We start from the raw sequence: 12,014 nt of genomic DNA on the forward strand, positions 1-12,014 counted from the left end.
CCTCCGCCCCCTGCTTGTTTGCTCTCTCTTGTTCTTTTAAAAAAATAGTTTTTTTCCTCTCAACCTCTTTAAAGTTGGAGGGGAATAACTAAGAGAAAAAAAAATTGAAGATTTGGAACCAATCTGTGATCTTCTTTACATCTGAAGCTAGGTTACATTAGAATTTAAGGATGTAGTCCTTAGCGATCTCCAAATTCCAGCGATTTCCCCCACAAATAATTTTTAGAATTTTGTACAATGTAATTTTATGACCACTTTTTATGACTGACTGCTGTGGTGACTTTTTTACTTTCTACGTGTTATACAGACACTGTACAACACAGCCTTCACTGGGCATCTCTGACTAGTTCTGCTCTATGCATATGGACTAAACCCCCGAGCCTGAACACCGACCTGGCATATATAAATCACCGTACTTATGGAAACATATGGCTGATTCAGAAAAAGTGATTTACCAAACAAAAGGAAAAAATCCTCTGTGTGTACTTCAGGATAAAATTAAGTGTACCAGCTAAATGTCTACCTATGAAGTAATGAATTACTTATAAACAGGTACTGTCTTTCAGTTTATCACAGTTTACCACAAAGATCAGGTACTTTAATTTCCAGAGCAAGTAAAAAAATAGAAGGAATAACTGACAATATTATATTTCCTGCTACTTAGACACACTCATTTTTCTATATATATTTGTGAAAAAGAATGTACTATTTATAAGTTATTTCAGGCTAGAAGTGTCTGAAAAGAAAATATGAACTGAAGTAACAACATTCATAAAAGTACACAGGAAAAAAAACTCTCAAGAAGAACAGACTTTATTTTTAACATAAAAGTTCTATTTTCTTGTGAGGCAGCAGTAAGTGTCAGATACAGGGAATACATAAGTACATAATAACAATATTTATCACCATTGGAAATGCTATTTTTTGGGACATTTTTGTTAGAAAAACAAAATTTTTAAAAATTGCATTTTAAAAAGATTTACACAGCTTAAACAGAGATGAAAGATACAGACTTTTAAAAGAAAACCATAAATTAAATTCTTCAACAGGATTGTATAAACAAAATATTGTTCAGGGCTGCTCTGCTTATCATTAATTTAAGCAGAGTAAAACTTAAACCTTAAAGTGCGAAGTATTCTTAGCTTTTTTAATGCAAATTCAGCACTTCCGCTGGTCCGGTTTTGAGACATCAAAATTCCAAGCATTAAGGAACGAATCTTAAGTTTAAAACAGTAAACTGAACTCAGTAATGGCAATTTTTCTTTTATTTCCTTTAACAGAAGAAAATCTTGACAACCCAATCCTAATCTTGGAGAGAAGGCTATAAATTCTGCCATTTTAAAAAATATCTTCTTTCCAGCAAAAGCCAACCATTAAAAAGGAAAAAAAAAAAAAAAGGCTTTCTTGCTGCCAGTTACTCCACAGTTAGCAATAGCACCTTCTAAAAGGCTGATTTGGCTTGTCATAAGAAGTAAGAAATATTTTAAACAAAATGAAGACTCTAGTTCAAAAATAATTTTGGCATCCATCCTCATCATATTAACCAAAGAGGCAGAACAGGTATTTAAAAAATATAACTGCTAACAAAAGCCATGACAAGGAAGAGACTTAGTCATGATCAGAAACGATAATCTTTTTAAGTTTTCATCATCAGAAGGAAGACATCAAGAGTAAAAAATAACTTAAGAAACTTAAGACAAAGAAAATAACTAGAGAATAGCTCCTTTTGCCAAAACATACATGCCACCTATTTCTTTTCCTGCAATGGAAGCAAATTTATTGAAAACTTTAAAAAATTTAAATTATATTCCCATTGAAGCTATCCTAATTTACCTTCTATACAGTTTTCTACAGAATAACAAGATAATTATGGAATATAATTTTAGAAAATATTCTTTTGAAAGTAGATCCATTTCTTTTAAAAATCAGCCACCTGTGAACTAAGGGTTAAGCAAAAGAGCTGAATGGACCTATGGGTTAATATTTTTCAAGACTGCAATAAAGCTCATACGCTTCACAATCAGCCCTTTGGCACTGGCAGTTAGAGCTGTTTGGACCTTGTACCTTTTTGTCTTTCTTTCAAATCTCAGGCTCTATTTCTCCCAAACCCAAGGGATATGTTTGGTTGCCCTACAATTAATTTACCTGCAAATCCACATTCACCTTACAACCAAACATTCAAAATTCCACTTATAAGACTATGTAAATAATAACTCTCCAACTTGTTCTCCTATTCCGGTTTTAAATTACTTTAGATTCAGGAGATCTGAAACTCTACAGAAAGAAGTGAATCACACATATATGCACAAAAGGGAAAAACTGTTTATAAAGTGGCATTTTACTTATAAAACACCCCTGTGATTTACAGGAATGGACAGAAAATAAGTGTAAGGTATAGAACAGATTTAATAAATTCAAGTAATCCCAAAACTGAGGGTTTTTAAAACTTGTTAACTTCCTCCTCCTACCATTCAGATCAACTCACCTGGTGAGTTTCATTACCTTATCTTCTGTACTTCTGGATAGAGCAGTTCTCAGGGGCGAAAAGGTAAAGTCAAGACACGTAACAAATAAGGCAAAGAATCAAGGTTCTCAAGAAACCAACAAACCAGAAAATTTAGATCCTGAAGAACTGAGTTTTACTGATTGAGAAGCCATAGTGTACTAATTCCAATTTAAGTAGTTTTGGATGGAGAAGGTACCGAAATTCAGCAGTGCTACCAACTGAAATCTGACAGACTTATACAAATGTTTGAATTTATCTAATTTGCCTAAATACATCTCCATTTTAAACTTCATAGGGCATAATTTTAATTACTTAGATGTTTTAAAGGTGCATGAGTATAAGAAGTCCTTTCAGAAGATTTATTGCTACCACGAGGTTTCCTCTGATGGTTTATGTCCGAACAAACTGACATATTAAACTTTCTAAACTGTTCCCTTTTACAAGTATTTAAATTTTTTTCTCCCTATAGTATGTAGAGGAACATTAAATTATTGCATCATAGGTAGTATATGAAGATCTTAGAAGGATGCTTTTTATCAATACTGTTTGCCGAAACTCATTTTTAAAAAGAGCTGCTCCTTACTTTCACTGCCACGTACACGAAACATGATACCGTTGGCACGTGATACTGGCAGTGATTGTATTAAGGTGAGCCTAAATCCAAAACTGTATGGATTTTTCAAAGATCTCTGTTGTTTATATGCTCCGAAGCTCTCCTGGCCTGTCTTCCCCACTGTGTGGAATGCTGGAGGGAAAACTAGCAAAATCTGTAAGCAACATTATCTCAATGTCAGCCACCGTCAAGAAAATGTCAGTCGCAAGATACTGTGACTACGGATTGCTATTCAATGGATTACACTCCTGGCAAACTACTGACCCTGACCAACTCCACAAGACAACAACATCACAAAAGCAAAGGAGGAAATCCATGCACAGTCATTTTAGGACCTCTTGGAACTATGATACAGTGATGATAAAGAGAGATTGTGTGATAAGCATTTTGTAGAAATCCAAAGGGGCTCCTTACTCCTAGCTCGTCATCAACACTGGGTAGTTTCCTTTTGGCTCACTGACTTTTCAACCAAGTTCCAATGATGGGTGAGAACATGTTAAAGCACTTGTCTCCAGACTATAACTTTTCTGACCACACGGTGAAATGTATACAGGTGTAGTGAAGAAAACAGTAGTTTTACAAGTATTTCACCCAAAGCACAAACTTCTGACATCAAAAAACATAAATCACATAATGTACTCATATTTAATATTGCTTTTTATCTCTTGTTATATATTTGCTCAATGCATTTACCTATCAATTCTTGTTTGGGAGAAAAACACAGTCATGAGATTAAGATTGCTGGGAAAATGTCAACAATCCCTTTGGTCCCAAAGCTAGAAACAGCTGAGAAAAGCACACATCTAGAAAGGGAAACAAGAAACAAGAGGCCACCAAAGAATCTCTGAACATCCTGTTTGCTACGTTTCAGAAAATGTAACACTGGCATTATAAAATAGTCATTTTCATATAAAAGATGGTTCTTGCAGCATCATTCATGTCTCCCTTCAGGAATTATGTTTGCAGGGATCAGTTGTTTGTTTGTTTAAAGAAGTTTGATTTGAAAACAAAAAAATGATGTGATACCGGCCCTCCAAAAGTAAAGAATGAGACCTTTCTTGTTTCAACCAGTGCTTTAAGAAAAAGCAGGCTAAGCAATGAGGATCCGCCTTCACGAGTGAGCAAAGCCATCAGAGGGCGCTGCCTTCTTCCAGAAGCCACACTGTGACTCGTCCCCGCCTAGAGCTGGAGCACACTTCACAGCCAACCGGGCGCGCGCGATGCCATCACAGAGAAATGATCTGAGGAGGTTCTCAGTTGCTCGGAAAACCGGCCACATGGCCCTGTGACCTATCCTTCGGCTTCCTCAATGGGTTCTGGTGGTGGGAGCAGAGAGGCCGAGGGCATGACTGTACTCGTTCCTCGAGAGACTCGGTCTTGCTCTGTGTTTGTCGACAGGGAGGCCACAGCGATGGGCTGCAGCAGCGCGGTGGTCATGCCTGTGCTAACTGTCAGACTGTGACCAGAGCCCTTGAGGGTGAGATCTGGTGTGGGAAGGAGTGGCTTGAGGATGCTGACGAGGCAGAAGGCAGAGCCGCTTTTAGGAATGAAATTCACTTTGTTTTTGTCGGGACAGTAAAAGGCTGGGATTTCATGGAGTTGTTTTGGCCTAGGCACAGAACAGACAACCGGTTGTTGTTAAGTCACAGATCATGGGAAGTCAGTTCTTTCACTATTTTTTTCTTACACATACAAGAAACAGCAAAAGCTTCACATGCTATGGGCCAAAATGGAATTAGACACATAATTCAAAATATGTACTTAGAATGCCAAAAGGACATCATTTATTTTTGCTGCTTTCAGTTCCCTGAAGAATCCCGTGCACCATACTGGGGACCCAGGCCGACGACCTCTGCATCTCAATGAAGATCTAAGACAGCCATTAGGAATAAACAATTTCCTAAGGCAAAAGAAATTCTAGATGTTTAAAGACAAAAATATGTTCCACTACTATGGTTTTTCCAAAGCCTGTACTATTCTGAAGGGAGAAGGCAAGTCAATTAATGACACACCATATCCCTCTCTTGCTAAATTCCACCACTGTGCGACTAAACTGTGGTAGGTGTGAGTTTTCTCTTCAAGTGTGCTTAAGAATCCCTTTGACTCAAACAAACTTTCTGAGTTAACCAAGATGGTTGTCTGAGAAACATAACGGAAATGTGAACTCGAAATAAAACTAATCACTGTCCCTTCCTTTCTCCAGGTACTCCTGAAAACTAACCAGATGGTTGGGAACGGGCAGTGTTAATGGTGTTCTATGAAAAAAAAAGATACTAAAAAATTAAATTGTTAAATATGAAGTGCCACAAAATTAAAAAGAAATTAAGGTAGGAGAACCTAAGTAAATCAAAATTCAGGTGGGAAAAGGTAATATGATCATACGATAAAAGTATGATTGGTTCTTACCTCTCCTAATGGAATTTTAAAAATTTAAATTCAAGTGTGCCAACTCTGCATTAGATTCTGGGGACCCCCAAAATGAAACAATCCGCAGGAGACTGATTAAATATGTAGTTTTTTTTGTGTGTGTGTGTGGGGGGGTGGGAAGTACTGGGAATAGAACTGTATTTCAACATAATTAATCCCATTTGTAATCTTCCATGTTTTCTGCATTTAAAACATTATTCAGAGAAGTTATGAATTACTTCAAGCATCCCTCATCTTTGCCACAGTGCCAATGGTATCCACAGAACAAAAAAGGTTAAGAACTCCTGTAAAGGGTCCAAGAGATGTGATAAAAATATCTTATAAAAGGTTTAAAGGTAGCACGGGAGAGTGGATAACCTGTGGCACAGAGGAAGAGGGAGAATTTGGTAAAAAAAAAAAAAAAAGGCTGACAAGGGAAGTAACATCTGAGCTGAGTTGTAAGAAATTAATAATCAGGGACACTTGGTTATTAATCAATTATTAATTATTAATATTGATTATTATCAATTAATAAGTGACTTGACTAATTGATTGATTGGTTAATCGATTGAATAGATTAATCAATTATTAATCGATTAATATGATCCCAGGGTCATGATCCCAGGGTCCTAAGATCGAGTCCCGCATCAAGCTCCTTGCTCAGTGGGGAGCGTTCTCCCTCTGCCTGCCACTCTTCCTGCTTCTGCTCTCTCTATAACATAAATAATTAATTAAAATCTTTTTAAATATTAATAAACAATAGACCTGGGGAATGGTGCCACCCCTCCAAAAGCTCCAAGTAGACAATGCTTTTGGTGGGCAGATTTTATTAATAGTGACTCCTACCCAAGGACAGCTTTGACAAATACAGTAATTTAAGAACAAAGAAATCATTTAACTGGTGATTTACTTACGCACTGTTCCAATATACAGTGGAAAAGTCAAGTACTTTTAGGGCCACAAGTGTATTTGGATAGATCAGTGATAAGAAGGGAACACACTCCTCTAATATATGAGAGTGTGGTTTTCAATTCCTTAAAGAAAACAGGAGGTTGAGGTTAGGTTTCCATAATTTAAAAATGCTTAAATTTTCTTCTGAAGGTGGAATTATTAGAAATGACTTTCATTCTTAGGGAAAAAGGCCAATCCTCCAAATGAGGTGAGGCCTAGGTTTTTACTTAATTAATTTTTTTGAGGTTATCTTGTTAAAAATTAATTTCCTTACTGCTTTCATTAAAACAGAGCTCACAGAAAATAATATAAACAGTAAGAACTAGTGCCAAGATCAAACAAAACATTAACAGTAAATAGCACCAAAATTCCCCCACAAAAACCTTCCTTTGTCCCCTCTTCCAGTGGCCACCCCAACCTAGCAGAGGAATCACTCCTGATCTCTAACATCTGTCTAGAAGCAAACCACTCATCCAACACCGGGGTGGAAAACCGGTGTATACCTACGTTAGCAGAAGCCCCAAGTACCAATACTACTTCAAAGCTTTCTTCAACTCAGTAAGCATAAATAGAGGGGGAAAAAAAAATCTCAGAACTAACTTTACATTTTTATTTTTCCTTAAGAAATTATTCCAAAAGGATTGTGTCTCAAAGTGGATATAACTGTTGGAGCTATCTTTCTGAAAACCTGATGGATGGGCTGCAGAGTAATTCTAGGTATTCTTATACTGATGCAAGGAATTCTTGCTTATCTTTTTTAAAAGGCTTGTATATGTATCTTTAAATGCAGGCATAAATTAGCAGCAAAGAAAATGGTGGATCCAAGTTACTTATAATTGAAAGGAGGGAGAGAGAGAGGAGGGTCATGTTATATTTTTAATAACACCGCTATACTGCAAAGAGGCCGTAATGCCTAGGAATGTAAGGTAACTAAGGCCAAGGAATTCTTTAGTTTGGAGGAAGAAATAGCACATGTGACTTTCTTTAAAAAAGGACTAAGTACAGACGATACGGCTATGATATGTGCTGTATCACAAAGAACAGAAAGACTAAAAGTACAAGCTGTGGTTTAAATTCTGGGTCTAAATTCAACCACCCATTTTCTTTCAGGTAAATCAACATACAGTTCTAGAAACAACCCTCACCCCACTCCGATCCCCCGTTCATGTCAAAGTTACTGCCCTTTTTTTTTTTTTTTTTAAATTTTATCTATTTATTTGACAGAGAGACTCAGTGAGAGAAGGAACACAAGCAGGGAGACTGGGAGAGGGAGAAGCAGGCTTCCCACAAGGAGCAGGGAGCCCGATGTGGGGCTCGATCCTGGACCCTGGGATCACAACCCAAGCCAAAAGCAGTCGCTTAACAACTGAGCCACCCAGGCTCCCCGAGTTACTGCCTTTCAAACATTAGTTAAGAGTTAAAAATATTCTTCAAGGAATGATTAAATAACCCTAAAATGTTTAACTGGGACCAATAATCTATGTTTGTTTATTGCTAGTGTGTCCAGTAGGTTTGCTCTCATTTTGCCAGAGGTAGGTAGGAAGAGACTAATTTTTTAGACCTTGAGTCATTTGTTTTATTGACAGAAACTTAAAAATTACCTCTAAGGAATCCATTCTTACGATACTGTTGTTCGTATCTGTAACGTATCATCATCATCAACAGTATTGTTACGATACTGTTGTTCATTTATTTTTGAAATGTAATGAAAATGTTTAAGAAAGAATAAGTTTCTGTATGCCACACATCCTTCCTATCAGTATAATGTATAACAAACTCTGTACATTTTAAAAAGAGCAAGTTTACCTACCAATAACAGATGGATGTGCCATAGAACATGTACGATGTTAGAGTTTACCTTCTATTTCTCTGATCTAGCTATCCATCCACACACACACAGCCCTATCCATTCTTCCCTCCCTTTAGATACAAATAATGTAACAGTATATACATAGTTCAGATACTAAGTCCTGAGAAATTTTCCAAATTCAAGGTTAAAGCCAGATACCACATGACACCAACCTAAATAACAACTATTCAGTCAGTGATTTATAAAAGGAATTGAAACTGTTTTTGAACCAATCAAGGATTTCTCTGCATTCGGACAATCTTTTTTTTTTTTTTTTTTTTTTAAGATTTTATTTATTTATTCAGAGAAAGAGAGAATGAGCACGTGAGCATGACGGCGGGGGGAAGTGGAGGGAGAGAATTCCGAGCAGACTCTATGCTGAGTGTAAGCCCCATGCGGGCTCAACCCCAAGATCCAGAGATCATGACCTAAGCTGAAATCAAGAGTTGGGCGCTTAAGTGACTGAGCCACCCAGGCACCGCCGCATTTGGGCAATTTTACCTACCAATGAGTAAATCAATGAGCTCAACTCCAAAAAGGTCCATTTGGCCCATGTGACTTTTACTTAGTAAAATGATTCTACATCTTAAGAACTCTTCTGGAAAAGTCTAAGCCAGCATCTGCAACTTGGGCATAAAAAATTATGAGGTGTTGGGTGCCTGGGTGCCTCAGTGGGTTAAGCCTCTGTCTTCGGCTCAGGTCAGGATCTTGTGGTCCCTCGATCGAGTCCCGCATCGAGTCCCCTGCAATCAGAGAGCCTGCTTCCTCCTCTCTCTCTCTCTGCCTGCCTCTCTGCCTACTTGTGATCTCTGTCAAATAAATAAATAAAATCTTTAAAAAAAAAATGGGGTGTTTGTCAGAGAAGCACAGTCCTGGTCCTGCCTCCATATTTATGCATTAGGCCTGGAATGAGGCTTGGGAATCTGCAGCTCCAACTCATACCCCAGAAGATGATGATTCAGGGAGTCCATGGAGCAGGTCTGGAGAAATTCTGCTTCAATTTTCGCTGGCACCAGTCAAGCTTTTAGTCTAACATAGCAGGCAAGGGGGGTGGGGGCAGGGGAGCAGTTGCTAAAACGGAGTTTTCAATTACTGTCACAAAGGCAGACAGGACACTGACAGCTGGGATTTCCTAGTATAGAAATTGAGGGAATTAAAAAAAAAAAAAAAAAGAAAGAAACTGAGGGAATTCAAAAACAATGCTCTTTGCTTGGCGAAATTATTCAGCATTTAGGTGAAAGGAAGCACTGACCGGAGCACACAGATGAACAAAAGGATGCCATATTTCAAAAGGATTCCAAGATGTTCATAAAGGAGGGAAAAGATCGATGACATGAGCCAGACAAGGCTGGACAATCTTCACATTGTGCTTCAGGTTTCACAAGCGAGAAAAACCCAGAAGGGTGACTCTAAGACGTGCAGCCACACCAAGACTAGGTATAGGTAGCGAGAGCTCGGTACTACCATCACACCCCCGAATAACGTCCAGTCGTGCATCTGTGGTCTCGCGCATACTTACAATGCTGTAGCCATCACTTAACAAAGCGAGGAGCCATGGCTACTGAAATTACTAAGGCTAATTCTGAGCAAATTTTGAGTCTAAAATTATAGTGCTTCCCCTGGAGTACCAGCCAGCAGAAATATAAGCACAGGAAATCATGTATTAACGGTCCTGGACACGATTTAAAATCCTGCTGCTTGGGGCACCTGGGTGGCTCAGTGGGTTAAAGGCTCTGCCTTCGGCTCAGGTCATGATCCCAGGGTCGTGGGATCGAGCCCCACATCGGGCTCTCTGCTCAGCGGGGATCCTGCTTCCTCCTCTCTCTCTGCCTGCCTCTCTGCCTCCTTGTGATCTCTGTCAAATAAATAAATAAAATCTTTAAAAAAAAAAAAATCCTGCTGCTTACATTATCATCATCACAGTAACCCGATTCTACAAAGTAGTAGAACTCTATTTCCTATACAGATAGACAAAATATTTCTAATACCGTTTAAAGAATTAGAGACCAAAAGTACATAAAATCTGAAGGGAATTCAATCCCCGCTGAAAGAAACTGGGTATTTGCTGATATTAAGCACTGTTGTTAATTTTATTTGGTGTGATAATAATATTTTGGTTATGTGGGAGTACTATGGTTACTTTTAGGAGACAAATATTAAATTGTAGTTACAGTGAAGTGTCATGTTATCTGTAACTTATTTCCACATACTTTAGCAGACACTACCAGCACCATGTGCAGACGAAGCGTGCATCAACAGAACGTCAACTACGGAGTCTGGGCTGCGGATATACGGGCAATCACTGTGCTGTTCTTCAACTTACTCGAAAATTCTCATAATAGAAGTTATTGCGATACTTACGAGCATTCTTCAAAGACTTTGACCCTTTCACAGCCCTCGGGAGGTTCCCTTTTGAACATGTAACTGTTGTTAGGTTTTGGTGATGTTGCATATTTGGGCAAAGGAGAGTTGTTCCCATTCTCTGCAAAACACGGCATGCTGGATTACTAAGGCATTATTACCACATAAATGCAGTCATAATACACTCACGTGTACATGGCCTCCCCCCACACTACTTGAGGCTAAGAACAGTGTTTTATTCATCAACACGCCCCTCATAAGACACAATACCTGCTAAAGAGGGGATAATTCATGTTAGTTAAATAAACTCATAAACAAAACATGCTTATTTCTTTTCCACTTACAGTTACTACAGCTTAGGCCTATCTCACTTGACCCCGACACCCTGCTCCCTTACTTCTGTTACAGGACCAGCAGTCGGACTCAAATGCCGGTTCCTTTCTTCCAGCACAGGTAGCTGAGACGGCTCTTCCCTGTGGCTTGTCATTCACTCCCCGCCTGCCCTGCAGCATTTCTTAATTTCTCTGCTCCTGTAAATACAATCTCTGCTCCGGGCAGTGAGAAGCAATGTACACCAAAGGCTTCCGTTCTGCCTGTGAACTTCCCCATAACTAACAGGTTCATCTCTAGTCATTTGCCAAAACTTCCTTCAAAGTCTAGCTCGAAGTTTTGAAATCTTTCCAAATTAACCCTATCGAAGCAAAAACTTCAACTCTGGCATTCCTGTTCAGGGCTGACATCCTCAGCTTCCACTACATTAACTTAAAATTCCTAATACATTACCTAAGTGTCCTAAATTTTCAGTCTGACTGTGTCAACTAAGCCATAAATTTTTTGCAGGCAGTAGCACTGTGGCCTTGTTTACTTATAAAAGAAACTCAGAGAAGCTAACCAGTCACCAGTTCTCCTAAGGTCAAATAAAGCATTACATATAATTCATGGAGGTCCAACTTGCTACTGAAGTGAAAGTAGAAAGTATGGGGAAAAAAGGGGCAGAGTTTAATGGCCACGTTTTTTTAAGGGTGGGGGGCAGTGTTACATTTGATTGAGCACTAAGTACCAGGAGCTGTGCTAAATGGTTTGTATTTACTGTTCCTTTCAATCCTAACAATACGTATAAGTAGTAGTTAATTATGCAGATTCCAAGCAAAAGACTGAATTCTGTTAAAGGCGTCAGACCTCCTACAGAGTGGAATCACCTGGGAGCATTAGAAACCACTGGTACTGGAACGCCTGGGTGGCTCAGGTGGTTAAGCAGGTGCCTTCGGCTCAGGTCATGATCCCAGTGTCCTGGGATCGAGTCCCACATCGGGCTCCTTGCCCTCCGC

The 12,014-nt window shown here is 38.7% G+C and overlaps 1 protein-coding gene across 1 annotated transcript in view; it reads right to left on the minus strand.

Moving 5' to 3' along the window:
* Window positions 1-795: 795 nt before the first annotated feature.
* Window positions 796-12,014, minus strand: part of FAM117B (family with sequence similarity 117 member B) — a 72,773-nt gene continuing 61,554 nt past the window's right edge. The window contains exons 7-8 of the mRNA XM_082688870.1: window positions 10,687-10,807; window positions 796-4,728 (exon numbers count right to left, since the gene is read on the minus strand). Of these exons, the coding sequence (XP_082544996.1) occupies window positions 4,410-4,728; window positions 10,687-10,807 (440 nt within the window). The 3' untranslated portion in view covers window positions 796-4,409. The remainder of the gene's footprint in view (window positions 4,729-10,686; window positions 10,808-12,014) is intronic.

This window comes from Mustela nivalis (assembly GCF_964662115.1).
Source record: "Mustela nivalis genome assembly, chromosome: 11".
In the NCBI taxonomy this organism is placed as follows: domain Eukaryota; kingdom Metazoa; phylum Chordata; class Mammalia; order Carnivora; family Mustelidae; genus Mustela; species Mustela nivalis.